Source organism: Eleutherodactylus coqui, chromosome 1 (assembly GCF_035609145.1).
Source record: "Eleutherodactylus coqui strain aEleCoq1 chromosome 1, aEleCoq1.hap1, whole genome shotgun sequence".
Classification (NCBI taxonomy): domain Eukaryota; kingdom Metazoa; phylum Chordata; class Amphibia; order Anura; family Eleutherodactylidae; genus Eleutherodactylus; species Eleutherodactylus coqui.
The window spans coordinates 414138987-414161437 of NC_089837.1; the positions used below are offsets into that span (position 1 = coordinate 414138987).

The 22451-nt window shown below is 40.3% G+C and overlaps 1 protein-coding gene across 2 annotated transcripts in view; it reads left to right on the forward strand.

The window, feature by feature from the left end:
• Window positions 1-17074, forward strand: part of KLF12 (KLF transcription factor 12) — a 165409-nt gene extending 148335 nt beyond the window's left edge. For both annotated transcript variants that reach the window (XM_066581095.1, XM_066581085.1), the window contains exon 6: window positions 11290-17074. In XM_066581095.1, coding sequence (XP_066437192.1) covers window positions 11290-11471 — 182 coding nt within the window. In that variant the 3' untranslated portion in view covers window positions 11472-17074. The remainder of the gene's footprint in view (window positions 1-11289) is intronic.
• The last annotated feature ends 5377 nt before the right edge of the window (window positions 17075-22451 follow it).

Genomic DNA, 22451 nt, shown 5'->3' on the forward strand with positions numbered 1-22451 from the left:
GATACTCTTCTTCCTGTTATGGAGCGTCCATTCTCTTTCTTCTGCTTCCTGCAGGACAGTATATGCTATGTCACTAGTGACATGGGATTCGGCTTGCTAGGCAGTGAATGCTATGTCTCACTATTGCTGAGGTTGTGCATGCCCAGTGTTTTGCCATGAGTGTTCATATACTGTTGCGGTGAGACAGTGCGCATGCTCAGTCTCAGCAATAGCCCAGCATATGAGTCCGCATTCCCTGCTAGGTAGTGAATGTTACATCACTGGTGATATTGTTTACACTGACCTGGCAGAAGCAGAATGCCTGTGGCTGTAGGTAACGTCACAGGAAGAAGAGGACTCGGCCGGCTAGAGGTGGTGACCCGGGGGACTGGAGGAGCCAGGAGCAGATCGGTAAGAAGACTGCCTGGGGAGGAATAGAGAAGTCTTGTTAGTTTTGTTTTTCTAATGACAGAACCCCTTTAAGCACTATTGCATTTTTTAGTGTTGCGTAGTTTCTGAGTGCTTCAATAAACAGATTGTTATTCTTGACCAAATATATACTTTATTGTATAGTTACTGCAGACCAAGTTGATATCACCCCACCGACCCATGTTAATATTGGCTACATTGGTAAATTAAATTAATTTACAGATGTAGCAATTCAGTTAATATGCTGCAGATTCTCCACATGCAAATCCGGAGAGAAGATTTACCCCATATCTGCTACATGTCAGCATACTACTATTTAAAGGAGTTATTACTGGACAGCATTGTCCCCTTTCCCTTAAGGCCTTAGTCAGACGGGCGTTTTTCTGCGCGATTTGCGCATGCGTCCAGCGTTTTTTTTTGTTTTTTTTTAAACCATTGCTTTGCAATGGTATCGGACACATGAGCGCTTTTTATGCGCTCGTCTGATAAATTATAGAACAGAAATCGCAGATTGCACCTATCTGCGATCTGTGATTCCTGTTCTCTTCTCTATATGCGCTCAATGGGGCCGGCGGCAGCAGCGCCAACCCCATTGAGAACATATAGAAGACAAATCAGTCTTCTCTGCCACAGCTGTTACAGCTGTGGCAGGGAAGAACGATGTTTGCCCATTGAATTCAATGGAGCCGGCAATACAGCCGACTCCATTGAAAGCAATGGGATGCCGGCGTGCGCGGGATGAATTGTCGGGAAGGGCTTAAATATATAAGCCCTTCCCTGCAATTCATCCAGAAAAGTGTTAAAATAAAAAATATATATATACTCACCTGCTCCCGGCAGCCAGAGTTCCGCGCGGCCGGCCTGCAGTGGGTGTGAAGGGGATGTGAGTCAGACCTGCCCCCTGATTGGCTCAGCGCTGAGCTAATCAGGGGGTAGGTCTGACTCACACCCCCTTCACACCCACTGCAGGCCGGCCGCGCGGAACTCCGGCTGCCGGGAGCAGGTGAGTATGTATATATATATATTTTTTTTTTAACACTTTTCTGGATGAATTGCAGGGAAGGGCTTATATATTTAAGCCCTTCCTGACAATTCATCCCACACTCGCCTGCAGCGCATTGCTTTCGATGGAGTCGGCTGTATTGCAGGCTCCATTGAATGCAATGCGCTGGACAGCTCCAGCCCGTTTCTAATGAAACGCGGCTAGGAGCAGATTTTCGAGCGATTTTCGGGCACCGGTCACGCGATTTGCGGATGTGCATCCGTTATGCGATCCACAAATCGCGCGAAAAAACGCCCGTCTGACTAAGGCCTAACAGTGTTAAAATAAAAAGTGGACTTCCTCCTCTGGCACAGGTCAGCGGCACTGTAGCCCTGCAGGTGTGTGCTGTGGAGATGTCACAGAAAGTCAACATACCGCTTCAGCCAATGAGAAGCTACAGCATCCCCACCTGTTATCCTGAATCCGCGCTCATATCCTGGACACCCCGATGGCAGGAGTTCAGAACTGTAACGCTGTACTTGGCAGTATAGGGGCGGCGTTGTCCAATAACCTGATAACCTCTTTAAATATGAAGATAGCAGTTGACAGGCTTACTATTGGGGGCCATGTAGACCCAAATGTCCACCCCCAACATTGTCTGACCTTTAATATTACATTCTTTTGCGCTCTAAAAAACTTTCTCTGCAGTTTCACAACACAAAGCATAGTGAGACTTCCAGCATGATCTCTGGATACGTCTTGGATTTGTTGACTATCTTACATGGTTACAGTGCTACAGTTTGTGGTTACAAGATAGCGGGGAGTATAAGACACCATACAGTCATTTGGATAATATATCAGTACTTCATACACCTTCCTTACCTTCTATAATATATGCTTGGCACTTTTTATCTATCAACATTAAGCACATTGAAAAAAAGCCAGGGCAGAAGGACAATGGACTGGAGTTGCATGCTAGAGACCAGCCTAAATACATAGATTTAAAGTAAAGGCTCAGGTCTGAGTAATTAGCAAAAGTGGTATTAACGTATTAAATATAAAAGAAGAAACTGGGTGTGCCGTGCCATTTAATCATATTCCTTTTGTTCATTCAGAAAGACACCATTCAGAAGAGCATCCATAATGCTTAAAAAGGAGAGAAGTGCTGCACTGAAAACCTTTTATTTATAAAAGATCCATTAGCAATGTTGTTATAACTGTAAAGCAGATTGCAGCACATTGACTCATGTATCGCTCAAGTTAAGTAGTGTTCTTTATTAACTCGTTCACTACACCTACTGCACTTGTTTTTTGGGTATTATCTTTTTCAGTGGAGCATATACCTATACAGTCTGATGCCGACCAATCTGTCCTGACAGTGCAAATATGTAGGAAGACGTGGCAACAGCACTCGAATACAATGTAATCTCCCGACACCTGCTCAGAACACAGTGTGCAGTCTCTCTGTAGCTGGGCAATGGATTTAAGCTCACCTTAAAATCATCATTCAGCCGGAAAGCGCACGATGGTAGCGTTTACACTCAACGATTGTCACTCGTGCCATAGTTTGAACGAATTGCTGAGTGATAATCGTTACGTTTAAATGGGCCTTTAAGCCTACAGGGGAGCGACTAACAGAATGGTATTTAACAAGGAGAAATGCAAAGTCCTACATCTGGGCAGGAAAAATGAAAAAAAGCACATACAGAATGGGAGGAATTGGGCTAAGCAGCACATGTGAAAAAGACTATACTAATAGATCATAGACTGAACGTGAGTCAACAATGTGATGCAGCAGCCAAAAAGGCAAACACCATTCTGGGATGTATTAAGAGAAGCTTAGCGTCTACAAATATCTGAGGGGCTGTCACAGTGCAGAGGGATCAGCCCTATTCTCATTTGCACAAGGAAAGACTAGAAGCAATGGGATGAAACTGAAAGGGAGAAGACACAGATTAGATATTAGAAAAAGCTTTCTGACAGTGAGGGTGATCAATGAGTGGAACAGGTTACCACGGGAGGTGGCAAGTTCTCCTTCAATGGAAGTGTTCAAACAGAGGCTGGAAAAATATCTGTCTGGGATGATTTAGTGAATCCTGCATTGAGCAGTTGACCCTGGAGGTCCCTTCCAACTCTACTATTCAATGATACAGTGTAAATCTGTAGGGACACACCCTGTGTGTTTTTTTTTTTTGTTTTTTGTTTTTTCCCCAGGGGGTTCCATCACATCTGCCTAAAATATCACTGACAGAACCCCCGAACTGAACCATGCACTTGTATTAATGAAACCTATACCACATTGGGGTTCCATTTATTTCTGTTATATTTGGTAGACGACTCTTTCTGTTATATTTTGTGTACAGAACAAACACAATCCTTATAAAACAGACACCAAAGTGGTGTCTTGTTTCACTAATGACCATACATGGTTCTGTTGGGGACTCCATCAAAGTGCTGTATTCAGTAGCTGTGAAGGAAGCCCCAGATGAGATTCCACAACGAAGTAAAAAAGACTGCATAAATGCTTCCTAAGGCTAGTTTCCCAGGGCCAAGAAACTCACACGAGATTTGTGCTTGCGAGACATGAATATGAAGCCCTGTATGTCCCATCTTTCCTTAATTGGAACGCATCGCCTATTGTTTTCAATGGGACAGTAAAACACATCACACAGCCTGTGATGTGCATGTGAGTGTGATATGAGGTTTCCCATTGAAAACAATGGGAAATGCTTATCGATCCTCTAATGTGGTTGAAAGCCGTTCGGAGGATCTCTACTTTACTGAACTGATTGGAGGCGGTTTTGCCAGTATAACCCCTTGCATCGGTGTGAAAACACATGCTGGCGAGCACAATATCGCGTTCGCCCGTGTGTAGGTAGCCCAACAGCAGAATGTACAGCTCCTAATTCTAAGTGAAGATGCTTTAGAATTACTGTTTGTACAGGTACTTACTAAAACAGACATGTCAAGAGAGATGATCAGTCCTCAAAAGTGAAACCTGTAGAACTGACTATATCTGACAATGTCATCCATCGGGAGAGTAAAGATCCTTGATTGAGAACCAGGCTTTTACCATTAGATATGGTGCAATAATTGTGTTGTACATTTGTGTTGCTATTTATCACAAGTTGATACATGGAAAGCATTAGCAAGTATGTCCACTGTTGTACTAAGCTCTAATGTCACGACGATGTAAATTACAGACCTGCGCTGCCTTCACCGTTCCGAATGTTGGAGAGCTCTAAGATTCGAGCATTTCATAATGGCTCGGTGTCTGCACAGAGCTTGGTCTAATTTGCATTCTAGGAAGCAAGATTGTTTATTATTTCTAGTGGCAACCAGATGAACTATGAATGCATCTCTGGAATATAAAACAGAAAAACTCAAAATCCGCGCAAAATAAGAAACTAATGTATTTAAACTGTAACATAGTGTTCAAAGGAAGCAATGGGGCAGATCTATCAAAACGGTCTAAAAGTAAAACACTGTTGCCCATATCGTCCAATCATAGCTCAGCTTTCATTTTATGAGAGCACTGTAAGAAGGGAAAGCTAGATTGTGATTGGTTGTCTCTAACGAGACAACAAAGACAGTCTTAGACCGTTTTGATAAATAAGCTTCAATATCTTTTAAGCCTAGGGCTGTATAGCAATGTTGGTACACCTTGTATACGTATGTTTAAATGGCAATTTAACGCTACTTGTGAGTGGCTTTCGTACTGCCTAGACACCTTTTTTTTTTCATTCCATGTCTTATTTATATATTCGTCATGTGACATTTGCAGGTAACTCTTATGAAAGTTTAGTGTACAGTACATACCACCCTGTTGAGGTTAGATATACTGCAACAGCCATGCATTAGTGATTTCAAATCTCAAACTATAAAGTCTGCTTGTGTTAGGCTGCTCTCACACCGGCATCTGGAAAAATGGTTCATTTTTAAATGCAGCGTTTTACAGCATTTTCGACCGACATGTTCAAGTGCGTTTTTAAATGCACCCCATCATTGCGATGTGATGAGGTCTGTTAAAAATCGCTGAAATGCACTGAAATAAAGCGGACAGCGAACACTCATCTGAGAAGCCCCATTGAAATCAATGAAGGAGCTTTACAGCGTTTAACACAGCGCAAACTGCTATAAAAACCGCCTATGGAGGAGCAGCCTTACTGTGTGTCGTTAATGACAGCGGGCATGTAGAAGTATGATATACTTTACTAGAACGTTATGGTTCAAGTTGTTTGACCTCTGAGACTTCTTATCAATAGAACTAAGGACTGAGGGGTCTTCAGCATTTCAACCGACCCAGTGGTGCTTCTGGCCACTCGCTGTGCCGGTTGGGAAAATCTGGTTTGATGGGATTGGTGGGACACCTAGGCATTTCCTAGTGGTGTATAGCAGGTAATACAAGCAGCCGTCTTACCTCTCTTCACTGCACACTTGTCAACTGCAATCCCAAAGCCGTGGTATCTCTAAAGTTATAAAGACAGTGACCAGCAGTAAGAAGCTTAACCTTTTCATTTTCTCATTATAAACAGTAATAGTGATTAGAGGAATAGGTAATCACTTAGTTTGCACACTTCAGTCCTTAATCATAGCAGTGTTTTACTGTCTGAGTGCTGCTTCTTGTTGCCTTTTTTTTAAAAAAATTTGGGGAGATTTATAAACTTGTCTAGAATGAAAACTGTCTTTCTTATCCATAGCAACCAATCAGTGCGGCTTTCATTTTTCAAAGAAAAAATATGAAATGAAAGCCGAGCTGTGATTGGGAGCTATGGGTAATATAGTATACACAGTAGCATATAACAGGCAAATTAGTACAAAATCTTTCCCCAATTAAACCCAAATTAGGGTGGAAAAATGAAAATAAATTAAATTAACCCTCTTATATTTGGTGGATGTGGTTATGTTCAGAATAGGCCAATCACATTTAAGCTCTTGATAAATAGTCAGTACACATTTACCATTATTCAAAGTGATTCTAATTTACAACTTAGAAAATGTCAGGAAGACTCTAATAGAAGAGCTGAACTTTATTAGTTGCGTTTTCAGCAAAAGCCATGGTCTATAAAGAGCTTATAACACATCAAAGGGATCGGATACTTGAAAAGTAGCATTCATATACCATGGAACAGAGTGAAGACTGTCATCAAGAAGTGGATTAAATTTGGTATAACTGTGACCTTACCAAGAACTGGATGTCCCTTTGATGAAAATACCAGAAGAAAATTGGTCCAGGAGCTACAGTATTTTCTGCCAAGTACTGGTTGTGTAGTTATGGTTGTGTCACCACGTGGCAATGACTCCTGTATTCTTATGTCTGGGCTGTGGGGTAGGGTGGTAAGAAGCCTTTTCTAACAAAAACATTCAAGCCTGGCCATGTTTTACCAAAACAAACAGCAAATCTGCTCAAAGTGTGTGAGAAAGCATGGTATGGTATGATGAAAGCAAGGTTGAACAACTTGGCCATAATTTCAAAAGCTATGTTTGAATCATAGTATAGAATGGTAGATTGGAAGGGACCTCCAGGGTCATCGAGTCCAACCCCCTGCTCAGTGCAAGATTTACTAAATCATCCCAGACAGATATTTGTCCAGCCTCTGTTTGAAGACTTCCATTGGAGGAGAACTCACCACCTCCCATGGTAACCTGTTCAACTCATCGATCACCCTCACTGTCAAAGTTTTTTCTAATATCTAAGCTGTGTCTCCTCCCTTTCAGTTTCATCCCTTTGCTTCCAGTCTTTCCTTGTGCAAATGAGAATAGGGCTGATCCCTCTGCACTGTCACAGCCCTTCAGATAGTTGTAGACACCTATTAAGCACAAAGCTAACACTGCACATCACCAAAAAAATCACCTTACAGCAGTGAAGCATGGTGGAGGCAGCATTATGCATTGATGTTATTTTTCTGCTGCTGGAACTGGGTCTTTAGTCAACATGGAGGGAACTATGAATAGTTCCAAATATCAGCAACTTTCAGTCCACTGCTTAAAAAAAAATAAACTGAAGATGAAGAGGAATTTTGCCTTTCAACACGACAACCACCCAGAGTATACCTCCAAAAGCAACAAAAGAATAGCTGTGCCAGAAGAAGTTCAAAGTTTTGGAATGGACCAGCCAAAGCCCAGACCTAAATCCCATCGAAAATCTGTGAGTTGACCTGAAGAGGGAGGTACACATGAGATGTCCCCGCAGAGTTAGAGTGCTTTACAAGGAAGATTCGCCAAAGATTACCAAGTTAAGATGTACCATGCTGCTAAGACACCTACCCAAAAAGACTGTTGATACACTCTTATTTTATGACCCTATTCAAAGTTTTTTTAGGGTGTGGCTATTTATGGCACTGCATTAGTTTTTGTTATTTTCCACTCTAAAAGATTTAAGTTTTTTGTTTTTCAGTGGAATTGTACAGGTGATGGGGCATATTGAAGGTTTCCATGGAGAGCTTCAATATCCGTATATATCTCTTAGGCCCCGTGAAATATAGTGGTGTTTAGGAGTAATTCTAATTAAAACCTATCATGTAGAAACCTCTATAGTCTTCTGCCATCGCTTCCTGGATTGGAAGTTTAAATTCCCTGTCTCCAGGGAGTGCTGGCTGTGATTGGGTGAGCTGTGGCGCTCGATGAACCAATCGCAGTCATTGGATGCAATAGCTGTGATTGGCTGAGCTGCGGAGCTCGAAAACCAATCACAGCCAGTGCTTCCTGGAGGCGGGGAATCTAAACCTCCAATCCAGGAAGCGATGACAGAAGACTTCAAGCAAGTGTCAGGGACCTGCAGAGAAGACATGGCAGAGCGAAAAGCAGCTGTTAGGTAAATTTTTTTTTTATATGTAACTAGGGCTTATTTTAGGGCTTTTACAAAAAGTTGCATCGCTTGAAAGCCGGTACGCTGCAACAGAAAGGAAGGCTCCATGGGAAACATAGGCAACAAAACTTCAAAAGTCGCAGGCATATCTAGCAACCTCTGTTTTTTGTTTTTTTTTCTCGCAATGTGGCATGCTACTAAACATCGCTAATGTGAAGGAACCCATAGGAAAGCACTGGCTTCCAATACATGCGATTTGTCGCACTGTTGCATCGTGAGAAAATCGTGCAATTTTGTCGCCCGTGTGAAACCGGCTATATGGACAAAGTCCCAAAATTTCCAGTAGCCTTCACAAAGGTACAATCCCATTTGCTTTTACCTCCCTTCTACCTTTCTTTACCTCCACTGTATACTGTCTGTTAGTTCCTGATCTATAAAGGTCCAATGTTTCCTGTAGACACAAGTTACTGCCTTCCATTTTTGCCCACATGAAGCATTACAAACATTTCATTACTTGTTCAAGAACACTGTCATTTCTTTTCTTCCTCATTAATTGCCAAAGTTCACTAATTATATGATAGTCTCTTTTGACCTGCAGGTATTTCTGTACACTTCAGGATTGCATGTTTTCTCGGCAAAGGCCCAGAATGTAATTAACAATGTTTTTATGCTCTATAGTTATGTGACTCCCTGCCCAAGAGCCAAATCTTTGTGTGTGACTAGATTTTACTACTTGGAACATCATTAAACCATGTCAGTCATCTAAGATGTGGGAGATCTACAGAGCTACTTTATGCTAGAAATATTATCTTTTTCTATTGTCAGGTATGAGAATCTCAACTTTTTTTTCCCCCTGGTTTTAATGAGCCTATATACAAACCGGTGCCAAGATAACGTTAACCGTACTGTTTGAGTTGCTTGTTAGGCATTTTAGAATCATTTTTAAACTTATTTGAGTTGTATACTTCCTTGCTGGGACAGGTTTTGATAAAACAGCCTGTGTTTGCTTTCCTTTTATTACACAGTAACCGCACATATGTTAAACAAAGCTAATGTGTTTAATGCAACCGAAACCAAACTTTTATTGTAAAACAAGTCAGTGGCTTTGTGCAAAGTTTTGTGTAACCCTTTCCTTTTTCATGGGGTGCTATAAAAACCTCTTTCAAATGACATAAAGGATCTCATACTGCATATTATGAAGTAGTCTAAAGACTGCCAGACAATAAATGTAAGCAAAGGGAATGATGGTACTTGAAGGAACAGCTCTGAACATTAAGTATATTGTATTTATATCGGACTAGCAATGGTGTACAGTTATAGCATGATAGCGGACCCTCAAGTTACAACAGTATATCCGTTCATTCCAGGAAGTCCATTGTAAGTTGCATGTATTATAACTTTAGGTCATAACTTTATGAAGAACTGAGCTAATATGGATGAGGCTTATCCTTACACATGGGTCATAGATGGGAACGGTCTGTGGTGTTGTATATTGAATGTGGTTTCAAGTTACGATGACTCATGAAATGCCTTTGTATGTTTAAAATAATGTAACTGTAACTTGAGGCCATTGTAATGTGAGGGACCACTCTATATATTGCTTCATCTTAAACTCATTGCGCATCAAAGTGTAGCCTCCAAGCTAACTTGATGTCTCACTGTCAAAGTCATACCCAGAGTTCTTCAATGAGTAAACGCTGCCTCCATAATAACATAGAGGTCTGCATGTGGTGCCTGCTGTGTAAAGAAATACCTCTGTGATATATTTGCAGGTGAAATACATAGCAGAAGAAATTGTATTTATGCGGATTACAGGGTAGAGCATGACACCACCCTAAAGGCCACCAGATGATCCAGAGGAAGTAAACCAGGGAAACCAGTAAGATCTCGGGAGACCAATTAAAGGAGTATTCCTGTGTTTGGATGATACATTTGAAATAAGGCTGCGTAATCAATATATATGGAGCAGCAATACAGTGCTAATACTACACCGTAAGCCAGTGGTTCTCCTTCCTGAGCTTGTATGAATATAGTGCAGTCAGTCACTGTGTGTGGATGGAAGCAGGACTCCTAGGGTTACATTATAACATTTCCACATTGCTACTGGAATCCCTCCCATCTCCAATGGCCAACAGGTAGAAGATTTTGCTGGTAAAAGGGTAGTATTACCACAGTATGATAACCCAGCCTGTTAGTCCTTGCATCACTTAGAGACTTCTCTTAAAGTGATGGCATGTTGTAGGCTATGGTATCACTTTCAAATCGTGAGGGTTTGAGGTATGAGACCTAAGGACCACTGATCCGCAAATAAGGCAGGGTTCTCACACACTGGATTCCCGGCGGAAATCTTGCAGTTTGTCCACAGCGAAAAAGCGTGAGATTTCCACCGGGAAAGCGTTGCTTCAAAACTCGCAGCACTTAGCCACGAGTTTTGAAGCGGCCTGGCCGCATGCTTTTTCATTGCAGCCGGCGCTCCCATATAGAGAGTGGCCGCAGCGGAATTTAAAAATAAAAAAAAATGCACATGCTGCAGCCAGTGAATCCGCCCCGCAACGCCGGCTTCTGCGGCCTTGCCACGACGGATTTGCTGTCCCATGTGGACGAGATTTCTGAGAAATCTCATCCACATGGCTGGCTAAGCCTGGGATTAGCGGCCGCAAGCAGATTTGCCGGGGCGAAATTCCGGACAGAATTTCCGCGGCAAATCCGCCCTGTGTGAACCCAGCCTAAAGGGAATGCAGCGCTGGTGTTTTTTTGTTTTTGTTTTTTTTTTTCCTACGGCCTCATTCAAGTGACTAGTTCCCTTAACAGGTGGCTGTGGAATTGCTATGCAGGTAGGTAATGGTAAAGTCTCCTGGTTGTGACGTTTTCTTGGCAGACTGTTTTTTGCAGGGTGGTTTGCCATTGCCTTGCCCAGTCATCTTCAGGTAATGTGAATAGATGGGCAGACTTACTGACTGTCCTATGAAGCTATGATGATTAGATAAGTCAAAGAGGTCTAGTTAATGACCTAACACATTACGTAACTTGATATGAAGAATGTTTATTAAGAGAGTTACAAATAACATTCTTCTTTTCTGTTTTTGTCAAGGAGAGAAACCTTACATGTGTACCTGGGAAGGATGCACCTGGAAGTTTGCCCGCTCGGACGAACTAACAAGGCATTACCGCAAACATACAGGAGTGAAGCCATTTAAATGTGCAGACTGTGATCGCAGTTTCTCTCGTTCAGATCACTTAGCATTGCATCGACGAAGGCACATGCTGGTCTAAGTCAACAGTCCTTCCAAACATGCGGAAAAGCGGGTTCTTTTCTTATTAATCTATTCAGCGGGGCTGAATCCACCTACAGTGTTATGGAAGCAGGATGCCCACAAGTGACCCAAAGTGAAGGAATAGAACAGGACGTGCCATGCTTCTCAAGTTTCTGAAGAATCAACTCCAAGCATGGACGCTCCAGTACATGTCCATACCTCCGATCCTGAGACTGTCACACTTCGGACACAGGCACTCTTTACGACCTGCATCATTTTACACAGCATCTATTGTACATTTCCCTTCTATACGGACAGATCTTTTTGAAAGATTTTCTCCTAATTTTTCGAAAATGATGTATCATAGACTGTTTTCAAGATGATGAAACGTTCAATTGATGATTGATCCTTTTTTTTTCTTTTGGGAAATGTTTTTTTTGTAAGGTAACCATGAAATAGTGGACAATTGATGACAAGTACATGTATAAAGTGGACTGATGGCAAGTTCCTTCATCAGAACATGGGATTTTGCAATAACCGCAATGGTAATGAGATGTCCCTCATCATTTTCATCAAGCAAAGTGGGCATAACAATATCATACTCCTCCTTTGAGTATTCAGATTTTTTTCCTCTTTCTTTGTTGTCTGTGAAAGTATATAGGCCGGTATCTTAAGTGAAGTACTATTTGTGTTTGTGAATTGACTTGGCCTTGCCTAAAGCCTTCTTATATTTTCTCCACATTTATACATCGAAATTCTAAACTATTCTACAGGCTCTCAGTATTATTCTGTTTTAAAGAACACAATTTGAGGTATTATGGTGGAGTTTGGCCCTTTCCTGAATAGGGATATAGGGGGAATCAGATAGCACAAACTGGAACGGTTGCACTTCTTGCTGCTAATTAGCAATAATGACTGTCTTATATGGATTTACTAGATCAAGTACTTAAACTGCATTTTTTACCACATCACAGGAGGCCTTTATCTAAATATATTATATTAGATATTAAAACCCTTACAAGTTTAAAAAGGCTGCTTATGGTAAAATTTGACAATTTGAAATAATGTGAATAAAATGTATAAACAGTATCCCATCTAAGTCAGTTGGACTTGAGGTCAAGTATATTTTGTAGTTCTGCAGAACTTTTTGTGTAAGAAAAGGGAACATTCACCAGCTTTTACCTAGGAAGCAATGTATCATTTGCTTCCCAATGGCATCCTAATACCAGCTTGCTCCGTAGACGTAATGGTTTTATGTTGAGTGAGAAAAGCAAGCAATAGAGGATCTGAGTAAACTGATGCATAAAATGGGATCAGTACCAGTATTAACTGCAAATAAAATGCATGATCGTTATATGCATTGAGATCTATTTTTTAGTATTATATAGCTATAAACTATCAGTATCGGTAATACCATATCATAAATGCTCTGTTCAGCACTAAATTGAAGATTGTATTCTTATACAATATTAAGCACACTCATTCCTAATTATAGTATTGTTTTAATGTCAAGCAATATGATCACGGTGCATCAATTGTTTTCATCTAGATTACTGACAACCACACAGTTGCCCATGCCAGGACTGATGGCTCTGTCATCTTGGAAGTTTTTACTTGGAGGGTCTAACCTACTGCTAGCCTGCCCTGTTACACACAAGAAGGGAAAGGAAACAAAAAGTTGCAAGCATGTACAGTATATGTCGGTATATACAACTTGTTTTATAACAGATGGGGTACATGTGTTTTAAAGTTTGTGTTTAGTGTGACTATTTTTTTTTTTTACTTGTGTTCGGTGATGTTTCTGAGATGAAGTTTTGTGTTTTTATGTTTTTTTGCCTCTTGATATTATCTGTAATTCAGAATAGCAAAAAACAGAAAAAATCTTTTTACAAAATTTAATCTTTTGCACACAGTGTATAACTAACCAGATATGAATTATAACCATGGCAAATAAAAACTTCTTCACGGATGTCCTAGGAAAGATATACTGATGTAGCAGAGCTGAGCTTGTCATTCGCAACCACAGGGGACCATTAATAAAATTTGGTGGAAGGTATTTTTGGATTAATCCTTTGCAATCCAATTGTGGATTCAGGGTTTCCTAGGGGGTTTTCTCTTTGTCATTATACAATGGCGCCATCTGCTGGCTAGAGCCAGTACTATGGTATTGGACATGCTGTTGAGAGTCCCCCGACAACAGAGCGGCCAGTAATATACAGTAATTATACCCTGCTGGACGTCTTCTGACATTGGAAACTGTACAACCTTCAATCAGAATGTCTTTAGACGTCAGACAGTGGATTGGAAAGGGTTAATGTAAAATAGAAAATGGTGCTGATAGAAGTCTGTCGAATGCTGCACTTTTTTTTTTTTTCTGTCTGAACATTCGAAAATGTTGCAGTGTTTTTGCCTCCATTAGGGCCAGTTCATACAGGGGGTGTGATCATGTATTCCACGGACAGCATACATCCCCATTTTAGCTTATAAGGTTATTCACATAAACCATTTTTAATGTAAACCACTGCAGGGGCCTATTGTGCATTTTCACGGGAGAGAACAGGACGTGCAGTGTCTGTGGAGATCAGACAGAACACAGACTGGTGTTCTTGTGCAGTCCGATGTGCGTTGCCCCCAACTTTCTTGCAACTCTCTCCTTTATGGCCGCATGAATCTAGTCTTATAAGGCACATGTATTCTGTACGACAAAAATTTTGTAAGTCAGTAAAACTGAGGCATAATGTACAATATACCTTGTAGATGCAAACTTGAAAGCGGTTTTCCATTCTATTCAGCCATACCTGCCATAGTCCTTACAAAGTTCAGCAGTAACACCCAAAAGTTACTAATAATTGTCAGTCTACCTCAGTGAATGATTTCAGGTAACTCTACTCCAGTATATAGCACAGTGGGGGTGAAAAATGTGTGAACCCTTCAGAATTTTCCATATTTTTGCTTATGTTTGACCTAAAGCTATATCCTATTTTCACACAAGTCTTAAAAGTAGATAGAGTAGCAAATAAAACAAATGATTCTTAACTTTGTTATTTAGGTATTGTGGAAAATGATCCAAAATCACATCTGTGAGTGGCAAAAGTATGTGAACCTTTGCTTTTAGTATGCTTTGCTGCCCCATTGTGCGGCATTAACTGCATCTAAATGTTTCCGGTAATTGTTGATTAGTCCTGCACATCGGCTTGGTGGAATCTGTACAAAACGCCTTAACTCGGTGATGTTGGTGGGTTTCCTCCCATGAACTTCTCGCTTTAGGTCCTTCCACAATATTTCTATAGGATTAAGGTCATGATGTTGATTTGGCCATTCCAAAACTTTACCGTTATTCTGTTTTAATTCTTTTGTAGAAGGATTTGTGTGCTTTGGGTCATTGTTTTGCTGCATGACCCACGTTCTCTTGAGATTCAGCTCACAGACAGATGTCCTGAGATTTTCCTTTAAAATTTGTCCTGGCCCATATGCAGCAAAATGGAGCCAAACTATGTGGCCTCCACCACCTTGTTCACAGATGCTATGAGGTTGCTATGCTGTAATGCAGTGTATTTCTTTATCCAAAAACACTTCTTGTTTAAGCAAAAAAAAAGCTCCATTTTGATGTCCTCCGTCCAAAAATCATTGTTCCAATAGCCTTCTGGCTTGTCCAGGTGATCTTTAGAAAACTGCAGACTGGCAGCAATGTTCTTTTTTTCCTTTTAAAGAGCGGTGGCTTTCTTCTTGCAATCCTGCCATGCACACCATTGTTCAGTCTCCTGCTGTGGTGGACTCATGAACATTAGCTAAAGTGAGAAAGGCCTTTAGTTGTTTAGAGGTTACACTTGGGTTCTTTTGTGACCTCATGCTGTTTTACATCTTGAATGGTCTTGAATTTCCTCCTATATTTGTACGTAATCTAACTAGATTGGTGGAATCCAAACTCTTTAGAGAGGGTTAAGTAACCTCTTCCAGCCTGATCAGTATCAGCAACGCCTCTTCTCTGGTTTTCAGAAATCTCCTTTGTTCATGCCATGATCAGATTTTTATAGATTCCTGTTCTTTCACCCCCTTAAGCCTAAAGGGCATACATCTATACCCTCTGACTTTGGGGGGTTTGTATAGAGTGGGATCGGGGGTCTTTCACAGATGACAGCTGCCTGCAACAGGCGTAATCCACGCTTAAGGCATTCATGGCTTTTAACCCTTTGAATGCCCTGATTGGTGTTCAGGAGTACCGAATAGCTCGCTCATGAGATCACAAGGTGCTGTTCCTTTTGTCATGTCAGTCCAGGGTTTTCTGAAGGCCCCCAGAGCTCCCATGAAGAATTGCCTATCAAGGCATGCCTGTGGCACATCTTGATAGACTGCCTGTCCAAATATAGTATAATGCAATCCCATATTATTGGTTATTGCATTGTTGTTTTTATTTTTTTTTAATACTGCAAAAACTAAAACTTGGTATCAGTGAGATTGTACTCACCCACGGGATAAATTTATGTCATATTTGCTGCAGTGTGTAAGCCACAAAAATAAATATGGTGAAATAGCATTTTTTTTCTATTTCACTCCACTTAATTCTTTTTATGTTTTTCAGTACGTTAAACAGTACAATAGAAAAATACAAGTCTTGCCACAAAAAAAGGCCTCAGACAGCTACTTCAACAAAAAAATAAGTAGTTTTTTTGTAAAGTGGGGGTAAAAAACAAAAAAACAAGATTAAGGGGCTGTGTCCTTAAGTGGTTAAAACATCATCCACTCCAGATGGTCAACCCATTTATTGAAAACGCCTGACTCTGCTAATCCTAAAGATTCACATACTTGTCAGTCAGACGTGATATTGGGTTATTTTCCTCAATAAATAAATGACTATGGGCGGATTCACATGAACATGTGCACAATTGCAGTGGATTACTATGCTTTTTGCGCATGCAAGTCGGCGTTTTTTGTGCACAGGACACTACCACACCCCAATTTAAAACGCTGATGAGGTCACCCTAATGAGGTCCAGACGTGTTTTTTTTCTTCATACAACTTTGCAGCGTATTGAGTACGTGCATTGAGCGTGCATTTGCACACACTGCATAGACTTCAATGGGGACTGGTGGCGCGCACAAAATTACAGTATGCTGCATTTTTATTCACACATGCAAAAAAGGACACTAAGAATGACCCCATTAAAATCAATGGGCTCTATTCTCTGTATATCGCATGCACAAATTTTGCGTGTGCAATCCGCCTGTTGAAGCCACCCTAGGTGTAATATTTTTGACTCATTTGTTCGATTCAATTATCTAGTTTTAGGACTTTGTGTGAAAATCGCTATAGTTTTTGGTCAAATCTAAACAAAAATATGGAAAATTCTGAAGGGTTCACAAACTTTACAGCATCACTATAGAGCCAAATTCTGCCTATACATGCACCAATCAAATATCTGCACAGAATGAAAAAAAATTGTCCAGTATTTTATAAATGTGTCCCGTTATGTTTAATGATAGTCAGCTCTTCTGCATCGGTAGGGGGAAGAATGAATACACTGATTTTCAGTTGCTATTAGGGCACAAAGAATACAAGAGTTTGTATGGAAACGTTAGTCTAAAATCTCTTATGTATTTACCTAATATTTAAAATAAAGCACAACAGATGATTTTAGAAACTATAGGAAATGTTTTATGGAATATTGTTGAGTATTGATAAATGTTTGTGAAAGCAGTTTTACGGTTTATTGCAGGACATGCATTTTAATAATGGTTAACAATACACCGTAAGTAACTCGTACACCAAAGCGGGTACTGTAATAGGACAACTCCTGTATAGGATAGCCTGCGCTATAGTCAGAAAGGTCGTATGCAGCTTGCAGGACAGATGGTGAGCCAGCCAATTACATACAAATAATGACTCTTCATATTATTACTTCCTCCAATCCTGTCCCTGATCGCAGCACTCAGTCTTGTGGTTCCTCCTATCAGTGTTGAACATCATGTAGATGCTAATCTTGAACACAGCAGTATGAACACCCTAGGGTATAACCGTACGGATTACAGGATTAGAAGTGTTAAGGATGGTGAAGGCTTCATGTCGGCAACCTCTATAAATTCCATCTCTGTGCAGTAATAGTATTGAAGATGTTCATAACTTTAGCAGGCAGTGTAAGAAGTCTAAATAATACAATTCTAAAATTAGGAACATTTTAATGAAATATTTCAAGACCTTTCATCCTATTCTGATAAGTGGAGGTCCGACCTCTGGAACCACGGTCAATAGTGAGAACTGACTGAGGTTCTTTTGACTTTTCCTCTGCTGTGTGGCATCCTTGTCTACCTGCTGTGTAGAGGTTTGTTACCCAGCCCCATGCAAGTGAATAGGGTATGTTGTAGTTACCTTAATGATGGTAGGTTGGGAGCATCACTGTGCCAACCGAAAAACTGAGGATGAGACTGCTTTGTTCTGAGTATGGGGGAACCAGCAATTAAAAGCTGTGATCCGGGAAGTCATGACATCCCCTTTCGAAATGCTGATGTAGGTTTTGTTCAGGTTTTTTAGGCCGTGTTAAAGCAAAATGAGGTGTCCTCAAAAAAGGAAAGGCAATTATAGAGGAAAAACGCTATTTTTAAAGTTTTTGAACCTACTGCAAGTTTTGACTTCAAAAACTGCAAGTAAACCTGAACAATATCTGTGCATGGAAAAAAAAAAGTAAGGCCAAATGCAGTTCTGACAGTTTTTAACCTAAAAAGTTAATTTGCCAAGTTTCAAATAGTCAGCAAATTCACATTACACAATTGAGTGCAGAATGAGTCTTTTTAAAAATGTGATTATTCTCTATTTTACATAGAAATTTTATAATGTTCTTCCACAGTAAAACAATTCCAGATTGGACCACATGTGTATCCCCACCACATATGTTTGTGATAGAAGCCTATTGACCAGAATGCCTGGCTACAAATTTTAGCCCACACAGGACAACTCCCAGTATGAATGAAGACTTTAACTGCAAGTTGATATATAGTGTGTGGGTGGATTGTCTCTCCGGAGACAACTAATATACACAATTTGCTAACAACTGCATCAAAAAGCATTAACATTCATATCTTGAGTAGCTGGAAATAAGAACACAGTGTGCTGAGGGACATGAATCACTGTGTAGACGTGTGCTGTTGGTGGCCCTGATAACATTGATGGAGTTGACGGATTTTGGTGTGAAAGCACAGATATGACCAATTTTATTAATAAAAAGGCACAAAGTCTGCAGTCAGCATGTAGTACTGCGGTGACAGGAATCAGTCTATGGTACTTGTTAACCGTCCAGGGTCAATATGTAGAATATAGCAGCATTTTGTCATCTGTTTGTGAACTTACTGTAAGTAGATCTTCTCCTTTTTGTAAATTGATTTCCTTTGTATGTCTTCAGCAATGCATTATTATCAAAAAGGTAAAAGGGCATATGGCATGATTTGAGAGATTAACAGATTACAATCAAAGAATCCATATAGGATATCTGGGATGTGTGTGTGTGTGTGTATGTGTGTGTGTATGTATGTATATATATATATATATATATATATATATATATATATATATATACTATAAAATGTGTCATTTGTGTAATTTTTTTATGAGCGCTCTGAATCCAATATGTCTACTTTTCAGCTAGTATTTCCATAGCAATAAGTGTTACTGGCTACCAACAGAATACTGTACTGAAAGAACTTTAAATACTCTTTTACCATTAGTATTAAAGGGGCAACTTTCTGGATTTTTTTTCTGTGGATGACCTGACCTGTTGTCCTCAGGACAGGTCATCAATATGTGATCGACACGGGGTCTGCTGATCAGTTGATTGCCAGTGCCACTGTCACTGCGAGCAGCACAGGAAGTAGTAGATCATGCTGACCAAAGTGCAGCGGCCTAGATTGTGCTTCAGGCGCAGCGTCCATTGAATTCAGTGGGAGCTCTACGTATAGAACCAAACCAGGCTGCTGTTCTATGGTCGGCGGGATATGCTTCTTTCACGGTTCATAGTGATGGCATCAGCGGTCAGTTGATTAGCAGGTATTGTGAGCAGCAAATCCCCATCGATCATCTATTGATGATCTGGCCTGAGGGCATGAAAAAATCCCAAACCTCCTGGTCAACCCTTCAAACTCATCACTGCTCTACTGCTGCTGTAGTTGACATGTCTTAGGGGTTTAAAACAGATGTACTTCCAATAATGAATGGTCCCCTGGCTAGGCTACAGTGTCTACCATATTAATAGTATTTCAGTTGTCTGAACTCTACATTCGTTTGTAATTAGACCATAAATGTTTTTTTTTGTTTTTTTTTGTTTTTTTTTTAAATTACATATGCTATTAGATTTTGGCAGTATATTTTATTACCACCCCTCTTTAAATTAGATGTGGAATAACTGTTTAGTGGATATATTTTGCAAGATGTTCTATTCATTGTTGCTCCAGCAATATATTTCTACATTTGGGAGTTTTTAAAAGGGGTTGTCCAACTTATTTAAATATTCTAAAAAGGGTCCTCGTGTCTAAGAATTACAAACCAGCTGATACCTTTCCCAGGTCTCCACTGTGTCCAGCACTACCGCCCCAAGTCCTCCCCTCTGACCTAATGTTTGCAGGCTGCAGCAGCCTGTCTACAGGATATTGTTGGCTGCTCCAGCCAATGAGAGAGCGTACTGATGGATCACTGAGCTCCGTCACAGGCTGCTGCAGCCAGCAATATCCCGTACACTGGCTGCTGCAGCCTGTGAGTGTTACTTCAGAGAAGAGACCCAGACCTGTGAAGCTAGATACAGCAGGGAGCCGGGAGATGTGAATAGAAGTGGATTTATTTTTAGACTTGGTGAGCTTTTGAGATATTTGAATAAGTTGGGAAGACCTTTTTTAATGATTTAACAAAAGCTAAGCAAATGGCATATAACAATATAGAAAGGTACAACCCATGTTGAAGCAGCATTCCAGACCTTGAGAAACAAAGATGGCCACACCTTTTCTCTGACTACCTGATGCACATTGTGTATTAGTATTGCATTATTAGTCTGAGACACTAAATCTGCATTGATTAACCAGTGTTGTCCACATGAGCAGCACCGACCAGTCAGAGCAGCATATAGTGTCTTAGACTACCACTGTATACGAATACACTGTGAGCATCGAATAAACAAAGACTTAGAGCAGCCATCTTTGTTTGTTCAGGCTCAGAGGGTCGCTTCAAGTTTACTGTCCTATGATGGTTACAACAAAATGTTTTTTTTTTTTATTGGTATAAATAGCCTATAAAATCTATTAAGTGCCATTTTAATTAACAAAAGTGCATAAACAGACAAGTGATAACTGCTTTGTAGGCGTTACTTACAAAAACAATTCCTACATTATAGCATTCTGCATAACAAATGAAGAATTCTCCCTTTCAAAAAGTTAAGAATGCTTTCCAATGGTTTTGCATTTCATCCTTTTTCTTCCACTTTTGTACATGGGCTATGTCTGGTTTAGCAGCTTAGCCCCGTACACCCCACTTATCTGACCAAACAATCCAACTGTAGTTAACATTGGAAAGGTACCTTTTACATGCTACGGCTTTTAAATGATCGATGGTTCGAACAGTCAGTGGTGATGGTCTGATGGGTGGGGATTTGTATTTCTGTATGATTGATATGTTTTCTCATTGATCTTTTCCTGCATTCTGATTGGCCAATGAGATATGACCATTGTAAATGGGTCTTAAGTTTGTTTCCAGGATTAGTGGGTTTCTTCTGCCTTGCTTGTTTTTAGCAGGCGTTTAGGACTGAGAGCTTTCTCTTTCCTATTATAAACATAAATTGTCTCTAAATGTGAGAAATACCTTTAAAATAGTTGCAATCTATAAATAAGTTTCTGTGATTGAGAGTAGAAATATTGTGATATGACTTGTATGTCATCCCTTGCTTCCTTAATTTTGTAGTGTGTCAACAAACCTTTAGTGGTCTATTTTCGTTAGTCTAGAGACATTTATCAGTCACTGATTAGCTACTGGTCAAACTGGTCCTTCTGTTCTATGACAGCAGGTGTTATGTGCATTACCGGACTTCCCAAAAGAAGTCACTCATTCTTACAAATCAAACTGTAAAGAACGTTGTTTGAAATTGTTATACATGGCACACCCTGAAAAAATATTAATTCTAATGCCCTACACTGATAGAGTTGAGGTGAAGAAATGTAAGAACCATAGATTAGCACACAGTATTACTAACACCTCAAAAGTGATACTTATTTCATTGTACTACAGCTTTTACTTATTACAGTAGCTAGCAATATAAAAAATAGAACTTACATTATCATCTTACCTTGTACGGGCACTAATGTTTCTTTTTCAGTAATCAAGTTTTAGGGCCACCATGGGTATTTTACATAACGTAATTATGTATTGAAAACTAGAGTGTGCTGGTCCTCAAAATTGGTTCGGTGTACTTTAAGACTGAGTCCCAGTGCCCATAAAGTATATACTGTCTATAAGTACAAAGGGGCAGTAACATAAGAAAATTGCACAACGAGGTAAAAGTTATAGAATTTCAGTGGGGACTCCTATTGTGACATTATTCTGTACAGATGCAGAAAGCTGGCACATCCCATGGCTCATGGTAGAGGGGTAGCAAAGTCGATTTTTATACTACCTTCCCGTTTCCTTACTATCTGGCAATAAAGCCACCACTCCGTTCATTGAACGGACTCCTTTTCATCATTGCGTACATGCACACACACTGTCCATAATGAGAGGACAGTGTGTTGGTTCACAAGTAATGGAAAGTAGGAGTCCGCTGAATGCACCAAGCACGCCACTTTGGCCTATGACAACGGAAAATGAAGAAACGGGCAACTATAAAAATCACAATCCCGGACTCGGCAAACCCTCTCTTATGAGCCCGTAATTTGTTTGAGGCTCATTGAGGCCCATATCAGGCTCCCTTTAAAGTGACTTTCCAGACCTGGACAAAAAAAGATGGCTGCACTGCTTCTTAGTCTAATAATGCATACTA